The following is a 19,036-nucleotide window of genomic DNA, read 5'->3' as shown; positions in this document are numbered from 1 at the left end:
CGCCGCTGCTACGTCTACAGCCACGGCAAGCGGGATTGTCAACCTCCGCCCTGTGTGGACCCAGCATTTTGTGCGCCATTCTTATTTTTAGTCAACGATCCACCAGCTTGCTTTTTCAACACCATTGCGGACCATGGAAGATGACAAAGTAGCCCGCGCGACCCCTGCGCAGGGTGACTCGGATGAAGAAGAAGATATGCCAGACTATCGCGTTCTCTCAGCGCTGTCTTCCAAGCACCTGTCGGCTGGCGGCATGTCAACGGATGCTTCCGCGCCATCTATTCCCAAGCGTGGAGAAAAGGATTTCGAGCCAACCGGATTCGGTGGTCAGACCAAGGTCTTGGAACAGAGCCGACATGCACTATTCACAACGATCTCTCTTCCTCGTGCTCATTCTAGCAAGACTCTATGTACAGCCACTTGGGACCCACACTTTCAACGTGCATTTGTGCATGCGCAACGAGGTCAATCGTGCACGCATATGGGCGTTTCACAGCGTCGACGAGTGGAGAGTGGGCAAAAACAAACATGCTTAGAGCTCTTCCCCGAAGAAGCCATCTATCTGATCGAACGTGGCGCGCTGGACTGTCGCTGGACTCAGACACCGGGCACTGTACCCTCTGCTGACGCCTTCCTGTCTTGTATACCCATATCGGTTTCTCAAGCCTTTTCTCACTTGATGGGTCAAGAAGGCTGTACCATGGCACGTTATCAAATTTACGCATACCTCAAGCGTCTTGGATACATTGTACAGCGCGCATCGCTCGTGGATCAATTACGTGCCCCAGACCCGTCCAAACTGTCCACACCAAAAAAGAGCGTACTTGTGGGGCTTTTGTTAGGCTGGTGGCGTACATGCACACGTATTTGTTCCATGATATATCAATTCCTTCGATGGTGTATCCGAAAATTATGCACGAGGCAACGTGGTCTACTTGGCATCTCCGCCACCGATTCATTCGATACTGTATTCGACACGCTGCGGATTGTAGCAACAGATGAACCAAAGTCACCAACAAAGCTCGTCCAGGATGAATCACTCCAGCCTTTCTTTTATGCGTGGCGACCGGCATCACACTTCAAGCGAACACATCCGCCACCACCGGAATTCCGCATATGCGTTCTCGAAACGGACCAACATCCCATGCTAAATGGACACGACTTTGATACGCTCTTCTCGCACATTCCCATCCCTTCATCTACAGGCTCACAAGGCGATGACAGGGAACTTGCAGAAGTCCGTGCACAAAACAGGCGTGCATATGGCAAGCAACGAACTGCCCGCGTACCACCGGCCACCACCCGCAACCCGTCACGGCTTCGTTCCTTGATTTCGCGTCTTACTTGGATTCTACATGTTCTGCAAACGTTTCTCTCGAAATGGGGTATCTCTTGTGCCAAGGTCAAGCAGACGCGTACCAACGTGTACATTCCTTTGAAGGCGGGTCGTCGAAATGTCGTGGTTGCCATTGTAGACCAAGGGACCATGTCTCTGTTGCGCTTTGGTGAAGCCCAGTTCAATGAATGGCGCCTCGCAGGTCATGTTCCTTAGATATATACCAAATAGGATTGCCGCGAATGTGTCTCGTAGCGAACCCATTTCATAGCACGATAGTTACTGCGTTCTGTGATCTGTAGGTATCGCACTGCGATACCCGACGCTGTCAACGACGGCACCGTAAAATCCACTTGAAGAGGAAGTCGCTCCCGTGGCGTGATCGCTTCTGATGTCATGTGCACATTCGCTCGAAGCATCCATTCAGTCATGCCCTGTACCCGGGGAATCCGCCATAGAATCACTTGCTCATTTGCATCCCACTTGACCTTTCCAAGCTGTACATCACATGAGGCATGCACTGCATTGTTTGGTGTGGGAATCCGAATGACCACGTCTGTCACATGCAATTGCTGTTCGGTACATGTGCGCAAATTCAATTGATACTGCCATACATTTTCATTCTTCTTCTTTATAACAGCATGAATCCTGACAGGCAAACGCACGTTTCGTTTTGCTGTGTAACGCATCAGCTCAAACTCATCATCCGGAGGAACAAAAGAAAGACACGAGTCACCATTCGACGTCGTGAAGCCTACGCACGGATGATACTTGCATTCGTCCACCTTCACAAACAGGGCCGTATGACCCTCAGACGGACCGACAGCGCAGTTCAGACTCAAAAGACAATGAGGCATGCCTGACAAGAAGGGGCGCAGTCTGATAACACCTTCCACATCCGCTTTCACGATCATTCCCTGAGAGCTGACGGTTAGATTCAGCTTCTCTATAACATCGACGAAACAACGATTTTTTCGATACTTTACATCCCGCTGCCGCCATGCCACATCTGTCGGGTATTCTGTCGTTACGCGACGCACATTGTGGCGCACAGGCACCAGACCGTGTATGTTTTCACTCACAATATACGTCTCGAGTCTTTGTATGTCCGTGTTCAGTGGATATCCAAAATCCATCATCTCGTCCAACATTTCATAAATCAGCATAAAGTGCTTCTTAACTGCCTCTTCATTCAGCTCCCCGATGCTTGCATTGCACACAGACACAAAACGAAATAGGAATTCAAAAACCAAGGTAGGATTGGTATTTGACATAATGCCTGCAACAATGCACAAGTCCATATGTCGGATCCATAAAAATGTGATTCCTCCCAGCGTTAGCATAGGCGTGTGAATGGCTGGATTTTGAATCACGTAGACACGGAATTGATCAATAATTTCTGGCCTTAGATCATCTCTTATCATGCGCGTTATGAGTGCATTTCCATTGGCATTGACCAAAAAAAAGGCAGATAGCATCGCACGGGGCTCGAAAGTCAGTGTGCCTCGTCAACGATTCCCAAGGTGGTTCTAGTTGGCCGTGCAGGAGAACGCGCATGTGTCATTTTTGTGGAGACAACAAACACTGGGGCCGCCGCCCTCAGCCTTCTCCGACATGGGCAACAAGAAGGCTGCTCGCCAACGACCTCCCGCCCCTCCGAAAAAAAGCTGGAATAAATGCTATTTCTTCATCTCAGCGACTTTATTGGCTTTCGGTGCGTATATCGTGCGACAAATTTGGCTAGCGTCGCTTTTTGTACCCCCGTATGTGCCTGTCGATATACCAGCTAATTTCTATGACGGCGAGCGCCCCACCACCGTTCCATTTCAACTCCCACCTGCACGAAAGATTCCCACTCATCCTATTCAGGAGCAAGATAAGGAAAAACTTCACGCTATACGCGTAGCTTTTCAGTCTTCCTGGGGAGCCTACAAGCGGAATGCCTGGGGTATGGACGAATATCACCCACTCTCCAAATCAGGTACGAACCTTCTTTTGAAAGATGAAAGTCCTGTTGGATTCACCATCGTGGATGCTCTGGATACACTTATTATACTCGGTATGGAGGAAGATTATATGGATGCTCGGAACTGGATTCGGGACGAACTTTCCTGGGATGTGGACGGCCGCCTGAATGTATTCGAGACGACTATTCGTATCTTGGGTGGACTACTCTCTGCGTCTGCACTTATGCTCGATCCTCCTGCTGGTACCCTGCGTGCCTCTCACGAGGATTCTATCTTCTTCCTGACACGTGCACAGGAGTTGGCGGCTCGTCTGTTGCCGGCTTTTGATACGCCCTCCGGTATTCCCAAGCGTGAAATCAATCTTCACACAGGTGAATCTTTTTATGATGAAGATAACCATGGCTCTAGCAGTTTAGCAGAGGTTACTACCATTCAACTCGAGTTCAAGTACCTTGCTGAGCGCACCGGCGACCAAAAATATTGGAGAATTGCAGAGCGGCCTATGCAAGCGGCTTTGAAAACTGTCAAAGAAGCCAATTTCGGCATTCTGCCGATATTCTTGAGTCCCCACGATGGTGAATTCTATTTGTCTGAGATTCGTCTCGGCTCACGAGGCGATTCCTACTACGAATACCTGGTCAAACAGTTCATTCAAACTAACCGCACGGAACAGGTGTATCGGAATATGTACGAGTATGCGTTTGATGATATCAAAGCAAAGTTGCTCAAACATACTCCATGGCTTTCGCCCCCTCTTGTGCATACACTGGAGATATATCCAAGAAACAGGGGCAAAGAATGGCGTGCTATAACAAAACAAGACCATCTAGTGTGCTTCCTTGGTGGTACTATGATGCTCGGTGCATCGGTAATGGTGAATGGTACTCTCCTGCCTCCCAAGCAGAAGTATGGTGGCACCAGGGCCATGCGTGAAGATTGGCGAGTCGGTCACGAACTGATCCGTACATGCGTGGACACATACACAAATTCGGCTACAGGTCTTGGTGCGGAGATAGTGTTTTTCAGGTCCACCGAAAACGCGACCGATCGCAGGGCTTGGGTGGTGAAACAGGCCAACCGACAAACGAATCCTGAGGCCGGGCCTCCCATTGATGCGCGCAATATTCTAAGGCCAGAGACAATCGAGTCTCTTTACATTGCATTTCAACTCACAGGGGACCCCATATACCGTGAATGGGGTTGGCAAATCTTTGAGAGTTTCCAGCACTGGTGTCAAGTTGATGGAGGGGTTGGTGGCTATGCTGGTATCGACAATGTCGATGATGTGAACCACAATCAAATCGATCGCATGGAAACATTTTGGCTTTCTGAAACTCTTAAGTACTTCTATTTGCTATTCTCAGAACGCAACATTCTCCCTTTCCATACTTGGGTCTTCAATACGGAGGCACATCCGCTGCCCATATTCACGCCGTCCTTCCTTACCAAGATCGATTAGTCATTCCTCCATAATCTGAACGCGGGTCAGCCTGTACTATCGACTGCGACACCGATGAGTGTTGTGGGGCCACCATGACAACGGTCAGGCCCGAGTCAAGGCCTCATGAATGCCCACAATTTAGCTCTCTACATATCAACAAAGGCACTGAAAGTCCACAAATTGATATACCTAATCCATCTACTGGAGAATATCAGGAGTACACTTCGATTCAAGATCTCTGGGAAAGTGTTCGTCGTTTACAACATGAACTCGAAATGGCACGTCCCAAGGAGCCGCTGAGCGGACGAATTATCCAGGTTGTATACTCATTGCCCTTCACTTTTACGCCAAGAAAGGAGCATGATTATATTCAGCGAAAAGCACATGCGGAGGCTGCAAAGAATAGTGTCGCGAGAATGGCCGCCACAGCTCAAGCTCGAAAGTTGGAACGTGAACAACAGGGACTCTTAGAATCGAAAAGAGAAGAGAAAACATCGATCTCGTATCGCATGAACGTGGACCCTTTACAAAGAAATCAAGAGCATTGCGGTCGAGTTGCTGGTCGGCGCGCATGGATGTTGTCTGAGCTTGTGGATGATGATATGTCTGAGGAAGACCAACTTTCTGCTGTACATTCGCATATTCACAAGGCTAGCTCGTCTGACTTTAAAGAGATACCCAGCTCGTCTTCCAAATGTACGGGATTCAGTGAACAAGGCAGCACTTCATCGTGTACTTCAGGTTCTACCAAGTTGAGGCGTCCCTCTTGGATTCTGAGTCTGAGTCGCGGTCATTCGGCGCTGAACAGTGGCATTTACAGTTTATGCGCTAGTCACAAGCAAACATACATCGGCGCCCCCATTCATATGCGCTTCTTTCAGCAATCTGAACTAGATACGCGATCAGAAGTGTCGCAAACAATGCCCGAAGAACGCAAGGAAATTGAAGACGTGCTCGCCTCTTTAGAAAACCGAAGTGCATGGTCTCTGCATGAAGGTGGCCTTGCAATGCGACCACCCGCCCTGGATTCGGATAACAGCGAGGAAATAGCCGGTATCCGTTATGTTCCCACGTGGCTTGATCATCAATCTGCATATTCACACTATGAAGCGTATTGCAAAGCGAGTACGTATACATGGGTTTAACAACAGCTTTATGGCCTCTTTTCCATTATATGATGTGGCGAGATGATGAAGACAGAACTACATGGGACCAACACAGCTGGCAGTCATACGTGAAAGTCAACCAGGCCTTTGCGGAGCGTGTTGCGGCAGAGCACAAACCAGGCGACATTGTTTGGGTACATGACTATCATCTCCTGCTTGTGCCGCTGCTTGTACGTCGCATGATTCCGGATGTACACATCGGTGTATTTGTGCATTCTTCTTTCCCAAGCAGCGAGTTTTTTCGGTGTTTGCCACAGCGTCACGACATTTTAGAAGGCATGCTGGGTGCTGATTTGATTTGTTTTCAGAATCAAACTTATGCTCGCCACTTTCTGTCATGTTGCGTGCGCATTTGTGGGCTTGAGGTACAAGGTAACTTTGTTGAATCAGCGAATGGCCGTGTGACCAAGGTGGGTCACAGCACCATCGGTATCGATGTGGAACGCGTTCGGTATGAGGCTACTCAATCAGGTATTGGATCACGAATGCACCAGCTTCGTAATTTGTACAAAGACAAGCGCATCATCGTGGGATGCGATAAGCTGGACGTGGTGCGCGGTGTCATTCAAAAACTACAAGCATTTTACGAACTTCTCTTGCATTATCCTCGCTGGCGAAATAATGTCGTTCTGATTCAAATCACGATTCCTGCCATGCATAGTTCTCCTAAACTCGAGCGGCAAGTTTCTGAGTTGGTAAGCCTCATCAATGGCGACTTTGGCTCCTTGAGCTTTACGCCAGTGCAACACTACCATCAACTGATCGAACGGGAAGAATATTACGCCCTACTCTCAGTGGCAGATTTGGCACTGGTCACGTCTGTACGCGATGGCATGAACACTATGTCTATGGAGTACGTCGTTTGTCAAAATGAACATGGTCAAAGTCCCATCATTATCAATGAATTCACTGGCACAGCAGTTCATCTTCAAGCCGCCATTCAAATTAACCCTTGGGATATTGGCGGCGTGGCTGCGGCCATACATCACAGCCTGTGCATTAGTGATCAAGAACGTTACGACCGAAACAAGCAGTGTCACGAACAAGTGGTTTCGAAAACATCACACACATGGGCATTGTCCCTAGTTCAACAGATGCTGCATCGATTACGGCATAGGTACTCTGCTCACTCAACACCTATTTTTAACTTGGAGCACATGCTCAAGTGTTTTACACCTGCCAAGAAACGCCTATTTTTACTGGATTATGATGGTACATTAACACCTATCGTTAAGGATCCATCAGCAGCTGTGCCGTCCCAGCGTCTATTGGAGGCTTTGCAAATACTGTCGAATGATGACCGCAACATCATGTATATAATTTCCGGTCGCGACGAAGCCTTCCTGTCGAAGTATTTCAGCCAATTTCCAGCGATGGGATTATCAGCTGAACACGGGAGCTACTTCAAGGAACATGGCTCTCAAAGCTCATGGCAAAACTTATCTGCTGAACTTGACATGTCATGGAAGCAAGATGTATTGAATGTATTTCGCTACTTCACTGATCGAACGATCGGCAGCAACATTGAAGAGAAGAAGAGTAGTATTGTTTGGCATTACCGAAATGCTGATCCTGACTTTGGCTCATTCCAGGCCAAAGAATGCCAGTCACTACTTGACAACATTCTATCTCAGAATGACCTTCAAGTTGAAGTTGTTGTTGGAAAGAAAAATGTGGAAGTGCGACCCCTCGCGATCAACAAAGGCGAAATTGTGCATCGGCTTCTGTATGCCATTCCAGATGTCGACTTTGTCTTTTGCGTTGGTGACGATAAAACAGACGAAGACATGTTTCGTTTCTTGTCAAAACTGGCCTATGATGCCTCTAATGAAGAGCCCTTGTCTTCGGACCGAGTGAGTACGATGGTCGTTTCGCCGCCTGCTCCGTTGAGTCGTAACTCTTATGTCAATGCTTCATCACGCAACCTCAATATCAGGCATGAGCAAATATTCACCTTGACTGTAGGCCCTGCGTCAAAACGCACACGAGCAGACTGGCATGTTGGTGATGTCAATGGTATTATCGATTCACTTGTAGCCATGGCTCACCAGGATGAACAAGAATAACTCGAATTTCATGTATAGTTAACAATCGAAATCATGCTACTGTACATTCTATCTACACATCCACATTGTCATCATCGTCGTAAACAAATCGCTTCACGAGAATTTTCCGTCTCGTGATACCTTTTAATGGGGGGCATGCCACATTACCAAACGCATCTAAAGTCAGTGGCTTGTGAACAAGACAACCGCTAGAGGGCTTTTCTGACCTAGCCTGTTTTTCCTCCGAAGGGCTCACAACAAGCCGCTTATCCCAGCGCACATCTTTTCCTGGCGGAGTTGTGTATACCTCTTCGTCACCTGCTCCACGGGTATGACACATAGGCTCGCCTCGCTCGTCGGTCTTGACTTCATTTGGACGAAATTGAACACGCGCTCGCTGACCATGACCGGTCACAAAATGCTGTGATGGGCTTGGTGGTCGAGGGCCAGGGATACGTTGTGTGCGTGTCTCCAATTGCACGTTATACATTTCATTTTGTTTCGTATGCTTTGTTGTCAGCCGAGCGAGTTCCAGAGCTGTGATGGGCGGATGTCGTGGTGCAGGTGCACGCCGAGCGGTACGAGGTACACGGTTCCTCGCAATAGAGTCATTGGAGTTAGCAATTGCAGAAGATGAACTTTCTTTGAGTGTAGCAGCCGCATCAGACTCTGCGAATGCTTGAGGGAATCTAGACGCATCATTCGACATTCGAGTGGACCTGGTGCTTGAATTGAGGACTTCGACGGGCACAGAAGGAGCTGCAGCTTTCTTTTCAGAAACAGACGCGATTTCCTTCTTAGGAGCACTCTTCACAGGGAGAACTCGCTTCTTAGTGCATCCTTTATCTGGACTATCCCACACACGCATCGCTGGAGCATGGTTCGTGTATTTTATAGGTCGAACCAACCGGGTAGCTTTGGTTGGTGAGGGGGCGCTCGCGTCTCGTGAGATACCTGCAGTGGTCATTGAGGTTTCTTTTTGCTTCATAGGAGAATTTACTGGGACTCTGGCGCTTTGAAAAGCAGTGTTCCAAGGCTTAGTTCCGGGTGACATAGTGCTTACTCCCATTTTGACACGCTTCGCAGGCGTTGCCGAGCCAGGTACAAATCCAGGAACGCGTTGAGCTGGGCCATACGGCGACGATCCTAAGCGACGTGTATCTGGTCTCACACTTTTGGTAGATTGGTAATTAGATAATGTGTGAGAGGGAGACTTTTCCGGATCACTAACGTCAAATACCACATCCATTGGCAGGTTTTCTGCTTCGTGCGTCTTTGATGAAGAAGGAGAAAACGTACTTGTTGAAGATAAATTTTGAAGAGGCTTGCATTTTTCTGAGAAAAGGGATGCATTTTTATCATTATCTTGCTTAGAAATGGAGCGCTCAAATCGCGACGATGCCCAGTCATGGAGAGCTGATTGCACTGGAGTCATCTTTGTAGGTGACGAACACGAAATAAGATTTGTAGAATGCCGCAGTGGCGTCGATCTGACATTATTCGATGGCGACAAGCTGGACTTTAAATAACCGTGACCCGACATAGGGCTCAAATTTGACACGTCTCCAAGCACATCGCGAACTAAGTATTGGCGAGCTCGTACATTTTCAAGAGGAGAACCACATCGAGCTATTCCTGGAGAGCTTTCATCCGGATCATGCCCAGGCGTATCCTGATCACAAAACCCCTGGGACACTAAGTCGTAAGTAGCGTGGCGTTCTGCACTCGTTGGAGTGCCAAAAAAGATTCTCGATGAGTCCACATCTGATTGAAGCACTGGGGCCGCGGGTGGAAGTTGCTTCACTGGCAGTCTATCCAAATTATCAACACGGCAAGTTCGTTCACTCTGTACAAGTCGCGTGTTGCCTACCATCTGCCTGTGTTGGGGTGATGGCGTGCGAATAGAGCGTCGCTCAAATCGTACGGGAGTGTGTGCTCTTATACATGAATGGTTATTATCGTTTTCATTTGCCCCCATACTCTCGATGATGCTTCAAACACAGGACCCACGCGAACCCCTTCAATGTTGTGACGATGGGTTCGATGCACTGCAGAACCCAACACCCACCGTCGCGCGCGTCGATGTGGACACGTGATTTGAACTTGGGGAATTACGGCTTGGGCTTGTGTCGTTGGCGGCGGAGCACAGATACAGGAACGAAGGACGCCGCCTCTTTTCGAAAGTCTCGCATCTGCGGCTTGGACTCAAATACAGTAGAGGTTTCAACCTTGCTTGCAGGCGAATCAAGCTCATGAAGCTCTTTATTCATTAAGTCTGGATCATACACAGGTTCGGGCTCTGGTTCGGGCTCTGGTTCGGGCTGCGATTTCTCGACAAACTCAGAGTGCACATATTTCACAGGTGCAGATATAGTTTCGAAAGATTGAGATACAGGTTTGTGGGGTGTTACATTTGCGAAAGGTGGTGGTCCCGCTGGCATGACGATGTCATCATCTGAATCATTTTCTTGGCCTAATGGGGGTGAAGATGGTGCTTTTACCTGTATTTCAGATATTTTTCTTTGCTTATTTTCTTCGTAGGGATCTGGTGTACGGGCTTTTGTAAGTTGTGCACCAACATACGTCGTTCCTTATAGCTTAGTCCCGGCGGGGGAGCTCCATATGGATTAAACACTGGGTCATAATATATACTGCGAGTAGGATCAGCACCTTTGGGTACCTAAAATCAGAAAAATACAACATACTCTTGGATCCATAGGCGCTGGCCGAGATTTTTTCGATGATGCGTGATTCCCTGCTCCCGAGTAGGTCCTTTTCGGCATGGTGCCTCTAAGTGGAGGAGGAATGGAGCCGAACGGCGTCGGACAAGTGGAGGCGATGGGCACTTGATCAAACGCTGCTTTCCTAGGGCTCCAGGTATGGCTCAGGATACAGGCATTGCGCTGGATGCGACACAAAGCACATTAGCGAAATTGAAGTTGTTGGATAAACATCATGAAACAATAAGCAGAGAAACTGCGCGATACCTACGTGAACTTACGCAGAATCCTCTTGATGTTATCGAGCATCAACCAGCCCAACAACAAACCTCGGTTTTTTCTCTTGAACACCAGCTGTCTGACCTATGTGTGCGAAATACGTCTGCCTTTGTGTCGGCTCAAGAAGCATTTGATAAAATCCCCCAAATCTGCTCATACAGCGATGACAAACTGGCCTCACTCACAAATTCTCATGTGTCACGAATTCAACAAGCGATTGAAACGTTTGGGCAGCAAGCAAATTTTGCGCTCACGTTAAGGAACTCCGCTTCATCTATGAAAGATACCATGGAAACATCCTTGCTCCAGCTTCTCCGACTACCTCAGTTCGTGAGCACTTCTATTTCCAATGCGAATTACGAGGAAGCTCTACAACTCACAGAACATTTTTTTCAAAACCTACCGCCCAAAGAAAAAGAGGTTAAGCATGTTGTCCAGGCTTTGCTGGATAATATGTATTCTGTTCTGCTACATGCCCAGCATCTCCTCATGCAAGCATTCCGCGATCCTAATGCCGAATTACCAGAGGCGCGTGCATGTGTTACATACCTTTTACGACTCAAATCGTTTGCCCGCATTCAGTATCCAGGTACAGAACTTGACCAACACAGTGCGGATATGTGCTTTGGATTTTTACATGCTCGATTTCTCCGGGTTCACACCTGCCTAGATCCTAATGCTGACATACTACTCAACATCGAGTCCTGGAAAGATACCGTCATGAGTGCGTGTGCTACGGCTACCTCTCTTTATTTGGAGAATCGTGTAGATCAAGCACAACCTATTGACACGATATCTGTACAACTGATTTCCATGTTTGCAACTCATGCTATCGATGTATTATACGAATATCTTTCACTCTACCTGCATAATTATACACATGCCCCGATAGGTCCCGCGCCTCACCTGGAAGAAATGTCGAAGCGAATTAGCCTGATCTATTCTAAATTATGCTTTGTGTCGGACAGCTTAGCAAGCATTGGCATTTCTTTGGAACTCTCTCTCGTGCCCAGCACAGGAAGAATTGAGTCAAGTTTGGATGCATTTGGTTTCGCGGCACTATCTCTGTGGATTGCTGCCTTGCACACAATTCACCCCGAAGAAATCAGTGCAACATGCCCTGAAAATGAAAGCCACAACAAAATGCCTAGAGCATTATCTTCACATCCTCTGTGCATTGGGACCGCTAGGCAAGTTGTTGCTGCCCTAAATGTTTTACGACACTTTGCACCTTTAAATATTCATCAAGCTGCCGTGGATGCTTTGGGGAAGCGATTTGCTCATATCCTCTCTGATCTACCATCAAAAGAACAGCACTGCTTTGTGAACGTCCTTGCACCTTGGGCCTCTTCTGCGCTTGTCCAAGGTGTATTTGACCAGCCTAAAGAAAGCTATTCACTCTCGACATGTGCTGAGTGGCGTCAGGCTTGTACAACTGTCAAGCATACTGCTCTAAATCCAACGTAACACTTGCGCTGGAATGCGCTTCTTGATCTCGGTATACGCCCACTAGACCCTGACTTCGCTCATAAAGAGACGCCTTGAGGGAAATTACAATAAATTGAAAACGATCGCTTGCATGTTCACGAATGTAGTGGCTAACATTTGCAACATTCTGCGCGTCGAGAGCAGCATCCACTTCATCCAATACAAAAAATGGTGCTGGTTGATATGTATGAATAGCAAAGAGTAGCGCCAATGCTGCCATGGTTTTTTCACCGCCTGATAACTGATCCATATCGCGGAAACGTTTCATCGGAGGCATGGCATGATATCGAATACCTGCTCGGAAAGGCTCGTCCGTATCCTCTAACGTGAGGTAAGCTACTCCGCCCATAGGAGCCATCTTGGTTTTGGTAAGATCTTTGTAGACACCATCAATACGATCCGCGATATGATGGTATGCTTTCATGAATAAGTCTGAACGTTGCTTCTTAATGAGCTGAAACTCATCTCTCGACTCTCGAACTTGTTCGCGACCACTGTCGATTTCATGTTCACACATTTTCAGCTCCTTTTCAAGCTTATCTAGACGTTCTGCTGTACTGGTACTAGGCGTTAACTTTTCCATTTCCTCACGAGCCAGATCAATTCGACTCTGCAGTTCATATTCCTTTCCTGAGCCTCGATCCGTACGCTCCGCATCACTTAAACGCGAAAAGTCAACTGTTATGTCATATTGCCGGCATGTTTGTACTGCATTGTCTGCTTCAGAGACTGGCATTGATACATCCTCTTCTAGTGGGACATTGGCTAAGTCGCCCGATTCCAACGGCAGGTCCAACGCCTCCATTCGACATCGGCGAAACAGATTTGCTCTTTCTGTATCCAATTGAGCAATTTCATCGTTCCTTTCAGCCACTTCTTTGCGGTGTGCCTCAACGTCGCGCATGACATGAAACAGTGCTTTGCGTCTCTCATTCACTGTCTCTGTTTTTTCATCGTGCTCCTCTTGCATAGCCTCGAAGGATGCCTGAATACGAGCCTTGATTTCACGATACTTTTGAATGGAGTTTTCACAATTTTGCAGCTCTTCTTCGAGGCGAGGTATCCGCTGCCTTTCTTTCTCCATAGAAGCTTGTATGAATGCGAGACGATCAGCCGTGTTCTTCAATTGCTGCTCGGCAAAAGTACGTTGATGCGCGATCCGTGCAAGCTGGCGTTGATATTGCTGTGTTGCCACGTTCAGCGCCTGTGAGATATGTAGTTGGTTTGCTTCGTATTCGCGAACGTTAGCCACACCGATGCGCTCGCAAAATTCTGTAAAGATATCGTCATCAGCAGCATGAATAGTATGCTCGATGTCAGACATTTGTGACCTCAGTTGTGACATATCTTCGTTTAATTTGTCAATCATGTCTTGAGTTTTCTTCTTTTGCGAAATTATCGCGGCACATTCAGACTGGGCATCTTGCGTTTGTCGCATTACGTCTGCTTGTTCTGCCCGTATAGACTGAAGGGAAGCTTGCGCTCGCGTAACGCTTGCCACAAGCTCATCTTCTTCTTCTAGCACGTATTTTTGTTGCTGAAGCTCTTTCAGTTCTGACATGCATCGATCACGCTCACGCTGTACGCCTTGCAGTTCCTGGTCATCCCATTTTTTTACAGTTTCTTGCATGGATGGACCGCCGGTAATCATACCTGTCTTATGAATAATCGTACCATCCAATGTCACAGCTTTTACTCGTTGTGCACGCTCATAACATATATTCCGTGCCACATCTAATGTATCACAAACCATGGCGTTTCCACACGCATATGAAACAGCACGTTCAATGACTGGCGCGTATTGAATCACATCGATCGCCAAGCGTGCTTGAGGAGATAGACTTCGTAGTCTATCATTGATCGGCTTGGTTTGGATCGTATCTAATGGAATAAAGGTGGCTTGACCAGCACGCTGATTTCGTAAATACTCGATACATTCCACTGCCGTTTTTTCATGATTCACCACGACCGCTTCTGCATTCCGACCCAGTGCTGTGGCAATAGCCAATTCATACTTGCGTTGCGTGGGCTTACAAAGGTCAAGAAGGCGTCCATGTACACCTGGAAAAATGGTTCGCAAAGAACGCAGTGATTCCCTGAGACGCGCTTCACGTTCATGTACTCGTTGATCTTGGCCCATTCGCAATAATCGGTTATAACAACCGACCAAAGCCTCGTTGAGCTGCTTTTCTCTTGACGAAATCGACTCTTTCTTACTCTGCAAGGTTGATAGAATCGATTTAGCCCTACCCAGCTTTTCCGCGCTTTCTGGTTCACGTGTCGCCAGCTCCGCCTGCGTTTCCGATAACGATGCCAGTAGTTGCTCAAGTCTCTCTAACTTAGATTCCATATCTTGAATACGATCTTGATGTACATCTAACGACGTCTGCTTCTCACGAATTTTCCGCTGCAACTGTTCCATTTGTGAACGCTCTTGCACAACAGTGCTTTGCGACTTTAGCTTAAGGTCATGATAATTCTGAAGATCAGTTTCATTCAACTTGATAGATGTCGCCGCTAATGCTGCTTCTTGTTCCGCTTTCATTTTATCTGAACATGTTTGCACAAGCTCAGCATCTGATTCCAATCGTTTCAGGGACTCCTTTAATGTATCATGATCCTTTTCTGCTTGCTTATACAAAAACTGCGCTTGTTGAAGCTTCCGATTTACATGCTCAATCCGCTCAATGAGCCTGTCTTTTTCGGGACGGATACCATCCAAAGACCTATTCGCTTGCTTCCTCTCATTTTCCAGATCAAGTTTCTTTTGCTGTACACTGCCCAACATACTGCGCGCTTCTGACAACATCTGTTCTTTTTCATGAAGTCGTTTTTGGGCCTGTTCTCCGCGAGAAGCGTGTGCTTCAATCCAGTCTGTATGAATCTCGATAATCTCATTGATATGATACAAGCGCCAAAGAATCTTCTGGATCGTGTGGTTATGAACTTCATTTTTGAGCGCACCAAATCGGTCAAAGGCTTCCTTGTGTTGTCGAACTTGTCGCAGCTCATTTTGGAGTAGTTTGCGTTTTGAAACTAGTGCGGTCAACTGCTCAGCTGCTTCTTCATAAGATATGCGCGCTTCATCATACTCATTCTTCAATGTGCGCGAGCCACTAATTTGATCCATCAAGTCGCTCAAATCTTTGGAGCATTGCTCAGCCACCGATTCCACATCTCCTTGAAACACAAGGAAATTACGCGTCTTTACAAGAATATTGAGTTGCTCCAGCTTAGCATTGTACGAAGCGTAGGTCGTTATGCGTCCATTGTAGCGGTATTCTGTAGAAGCATTTGCGTTAACAATCCGTTGAAATCTGTGTTCCGTATGCTTGGTATCTTCGATCACGGCCATGACACTGGCTCGGGTGGGCACATCTTCATGATAGCTGATTTCGTGATTGTCATTTAATGCATTTTCAGAGTAAATTAGATCTTTGAGCTCTGAAGCACGTAAGTGCACGCTGCGCACACCAAGCACAAATGATATAGCGTCCATCAGATTGCTTTTACCGCTACCATTGGGTCCAACTTTTCGCGTTAGTGGTCCCAACAATTCTGTCGATACATACTCACTGAAGTAAATGTATTGAATGGCCCAATGATCTGTTTTCCACGATAGCTCTTGAAATTCTCTACTTCAACGTGTTTCAACGGCATATTTTAGTGGCGAGGCGTCTACGCCTGCAATGTAGCTGAATGGATACAACACGTAACGCGTCTAGATCGCGGTGTTTTATTACTAATAAAATCCCCTTAACCCCGCCGCTATAACGGAATGCCTACTTGGAGAAACAAGTGAATGTACTAAGTATATATAAAATGAAATAGCAGACATGAGGGAATATACTAAGGTGATTTGTTTTGTTCAAGTGACTTTTTGTGTGCTTTGAAGCGTTTAAGGTACTCGGACCAAATAATGAGAGCGAATGATGCCGCAACGGCGAATATCCAAGCCCAAATGATACCAATGTATTTCAAAATTTTCAGTCGTTCGCCGACATTGAACATAATAGCAAGATAGATCCGACGAAGATTGTAAAATGGCATGGCATATCCATACAAATAGAAGCTGGGCTGAAGTTTGAGTTCTGAATTACTGACGCTCACGTTGGAGATGATGAAAAGAACAAGGAATACGCCGATGAACTTGGGAGTAGTGACGGTGATCACGGACTCCAAGCAAAGCATGAAAACAACAATGCCACACAGTGTGCACATCCAATATACCATAAAACCAGCACCATAAGTGAACATGGCGTCGAATGGAAGATCGAAGGGAATATTGAGGAGAGAGATCATGACAGAAACAAAGAAAGAAGCAACCATTGGCGTAGCAATACGGAGTATAGCGAACGCCTTAAAATGCAAATATGGTTGAATGGCAAATCGGCCCATATATTCAGCCATGACAATCTGGAATGACAAAATGACAAGGTAAATCATACCAACAAACGTTGGTGCCATACCCACGTTCGATTTCCACGGTCGAAGATCCATCATGTTCGATGCAACGGGGTTCACAAGCGTTAAAGGTGCGCGATTTGCTGTTTCAATGGCCTCAGGGTTGTTTACATTTTCTGATAGAAATTGAGATGTTAGCTGGGCATTAAGTTTAACCTGTGCTTTGCCAAAAGTTTTTTGCGCTGGACCTGTAATATACCTGGGAACAGTCGTAGGATTCATAGCCGTGGCGAAGATAATATTGACCACTCTTGGATCGTAGGAAGAATCTCCTGCGCCTCGAGCACGAATCAGTTTATCCGTAGCACCCTCAACGATCTCCAAAGCGATGTAAAACTTCTCTTTAGGCTGTACAGCATTGACCAAAGAAGTATGATCAGGAAATTCCGATGTATCGTGAAGCTCCCATGTCGAATGGGGGAGCTCGTTATCATTGCCATTCAAATCAAGGAAAGCTTGAGCAATGCTTTGACCAATCAAACCATTATCACGGTTTACAATAGCACCAACAATTCGGGGCGAGTTTTCGTTGTACCCATACATAGACCCCCAGTAAATGCTGCAGAATAGCCAGACCATCACCATCACAATCAATGTCATCATAAATACAGGTTTTAAATACGCAATGAGCATAGGTCTAACTTCTGGATCCCAAATATGATGCGAGAATGGCTGAGGCTTACCAACCTGGGGCTTTTCCTCTTTTTCATGTAATGACGCCTCAACAGGGTTAGTTTGATCATTCCCTGTGTCTTCCCCCCCATTTGTGCCCAAATATGACATATCTTGCACTTCTTCCTGGGACACATTTCCCTGCCGAAGAACCATGTTGCTATTTGGTGGGTCCACGACCTTGACTGGGTGCATGGTGGCAAAGAAAACACACCTCTGTGCGCCTATGTGCGGAATTCACATGCGTTGTACATCTTTTCAGTCCGCGGACCAAACTTGGGCGAGCGCATCAATTTCAAGTGGAGGAAAATCCGCTTCAACAGTTGTTAGTCTCGTTAGCCAATACGTGTGGGTTTCCAAATCAGATATCGGAAGGTCATTATGCGTAATTTTGCTCCTCTACGGATAGTTTATCAAATGCAATGAGGTTTACAAGGAAAGCAACAACTAGATACTCGCGTAGGTGTTCAGAGAAACATATTCATAACAATCAATCCTTTCCAACTGTGGCAGGACAGTGACCCCAAAGAGACGCAATCTCAGTGCGGAAATACACACCAGTGTGATCAGGGATGCTGTAGCCGAACTCAGAATTGGCTCCATGAACGTTTTCCTGTCCTGGGTAAAACTTCCATTTACTTGAGTTCGAAGGGTTGATCCAAATTTGACCAGATGGATGCTGATAACCAAGTTCTCGTGGAGGGGCACGAACAACCAGATCGTTTCCATTAGCAACATAGAAGAACTTTCCGTCCGCGTGTTTGTCAATAGAGTTAGCCCACTCTTGGTTGCCCACACGGGGAAGACCAAAAGCGACGGTTCGGTAGATTGAGCCACGCTTCAAATTTTTCTTCACATGCAGAAGCGCAATGTTGGCGAGAGCTGCACCGTAGGAGAGTCCGGTAAGAGACACGCGATCTTCATTATATAACTCCTGGTAGTATTGAAGCTCCTTAATAAACGTGGGCGCGACACGCTTGTATGCATCCTGGAAGCCCTTGTAAAGCTTAGCACCCTTCTCAGCATGTGGGAAATAGCGCCTGTCCACATCGACAAGAAATACATCGGCGGCACCCAAGATAGAATTGATTTTCGTAGGATTCATTCCCGCCCAGGAGGCCACAATACCCAGGGACTTGGAGTGGAAAAGTTGCAAGCGCTGGTTCCTGTCATTGTCGCCCCAACTGTATAAGAGCGTCGCATCACCAACACTAATGTTAATATGATAGTTATGGCAGTTGGACTGCTGTGCGAGGGCGGCAAATTGTTGGTACATGGGCACCGGGTCAGGAACATCCTTAGGATGAGCATAAGATGTGATACGACCGAAAAAATTGTGGTTCTCCGGCGCAACCTTGGTGATACCTTTAGGTGCGGCAAAAACGCACTGAACGAAAAAGATTACTGAAAGGTATAGGATCACACGGAAGCAAGCCATCTTGCCAGATTGAAGAGGGT

The 19,036-nt window shown here is 47.0% G+C and overlaps 10 protein-coding genes across 10 annotated transcripts; 4 read left to right on the top strand and 6 right to left on the bottom strand.

Moving 5' to 3' along the window:
* Positions 1-133: 133 nt before the first annotated feature.
* Positions 134-1,552, top strand: MRET_4041 (tRNA-splicing endonuclease subunit Sen54; the record flags this gene model as incomplete). Its single annotated transcript, XM_027630668.1, has 1 exon — positions 134-1,552. The coding sequence occupies one exon, from the start codon at positions 134-136 to the stop codon at positions 1,550-1,552; it is 1,419 nt and encodes a 472-aa protein (XP_027486302.1).
* On the bottom strand, positions 1,549-2,814 carry MRET_4040 (AP-2 complex subunit mu-1; the record flags this gene model as incomplete). The annotated part of the gene is made up of 1 exon (XM_027630667.1): positions 1,549-2,814. One exon carries the CDS (start codon positions 2,812-2,814, stop codon positions 1,549-1,551), a length of 1,266 nt encoding a protein of 421 aa, XP_027486303.1.
* A 136-nt stretch (positions 2,815-2,950) lies between these two features.
* MRET_4039 (mannosyl-oligosaccharide alpha-1,2-mannosidase) lies at positions 2,951-4,762 on the top strand (the record flags this gene model as incomplete). Its single annotated transcript, XM_027630666.1, has 1 exon — positions 2,951-4,762. One exon carries the CDS (start codon positions 2,951-2,953, stop codon positions 4,760-4,762), a length of 1,812 nt encoding a protein of 603 aa, XP_027486459.1.
* Positions 4,763-4,836: 74 nt separating this feature from the next.
* MRET_4038 (trehalose 6-phosphate synthase/phosphatase) lies at positions 4,837-7,976 on the top strand (the record flags this gene model as incomplete). Its single annotated transcript, XM_027630665.1, has 2 exons — positions 4,837-5,869; positions 5,896-7,976. The coding sequence occupies 2 exons, from the start codon at positions 4,837-4,839 to the stop codon at positions 7,974-7,976; spliced, it is 3,114 nt and encodes a 1,037-aa protein (XP_027486458.1).
* A 52-nt stretch (positions 7,977-8,028) lies between these two features.
* On the bottom strand, positions 8,029-9,933 carry MRET_4037 (uncharacterized protein; the record flags this gene model as incomplete). The annotated part of the gene is made up of 1 exon (XM_027630664.1): positions 8,029-9,933. One exon carries the CDS (start codon positions 9,931-9,933, stop codon positions 8,029-8,031), a length of 1,905 nt encoding a protein of 634 aa, XP_027486424.1.
* Positions 9,934-10,066: 133 nt separating this feature from the next.
* On the bottom strand, positions 10,067-10,738 carry MRET_4036 (uncharacterized protein; the record flags this gene model as incomplete). Its single annotated transcript, XM_027630663.1, has 3 exons — positions 10,067-10,512; positions 10,539-10,635; positions 10,661-10,738. 3 exons carry the CDS (start codon positions 10,736-10,738, stop codon positions 10,067-10,069), a joined length of 621 nt encoding a protein of 206 aa, XP_027486250.1.
* A 96-nt stretch (positions 10,739-10,834) lies between these two features.
* On the top strand, positions 10,835-12,421 carry MRET_4035 (conserved oligomeric golgi complex subunit 8; the record flags this gene model as incomplete). The annotated part of the gene is made up of 1 exon (XM_027630662.1): positions 10,835-12,421. The coding sequence occupies one exon, from the start codon at positions 10,835-10,837 to the stop codon at positions 12,419-12,421; it is 1,587 nt and encodes a 528-aa protein (XP_027486248.1).
* Positions 12,393-16,102, bottom strand: MRET_4034 (structural maintenance of chromosomes protein; the record flags this gene model as incomplete). Its single annotated transcript, XM_027630661.1, has 2 exons — positions 12,393-15,973; positions 16,015-16,102. 2 exons carry the CDS (start codon positions 16,100-16,102, stop codon positions 12,393-12,395), a joined length of 3,669 nt encoding a protein of 1,222 aa, XP_027486247.1.
* Positions 16,103-16,291: 189 nt separating this feature from the next.
* MRET_4033 (nitrosoguanidine resistance protein) lies at positions 16,292-17,773 on the bottom strand (the record flags this gene model as incomplete). Its single annotated transcript, XM_027630660.1, has 1 exon — positions 16,292-17,773. One exon carries the CDS (start codon positions 17,771-17,773, stop codon positions 16,292-16,294), a length of 1,482 nt encoding a protein of 493 aa, XP_027486404.1.
* Positions 17,774-18,068: 295 nt separating this feature from the next.
* MRET_4032 (lipase) lies at positions 18,069-19,016 on the bottom strand (the record flags this gene model as incomplete). Its single annotated transcript, XM_027630659.1, has 1 exon — positions 18,069-19,016. The coding sequence occupies one exon, from the start codon at positions 19,014-19,016 to the stop codon at positions 18,069-18,071; it is 948 nt and encodes a 315-aa protein (XP_027486265.1).
* Positions 19,017-19,036: the final 20 nt, after the last annotated feature.

The sequence above is a fragment of the Malassezia restricta genome, chromosome VII (assembly GCF_003290485.1).
Source record: "Malassezia restricta chromosome VII, complete sequence".
NCBI classification, from domain to species: domain Eukaryota; kingdom Fungi; phylum Basidiomycota; class Malasseziomycetes; order Malasseziales; family Malasseziaceae; genus Malassezia; species Malassezia restricta.
The sequence above is the reverse complement of the archived record's forward strand: the minus strand, read 5'-3'. Positions and strand labels throughout refer to the sequence as shown.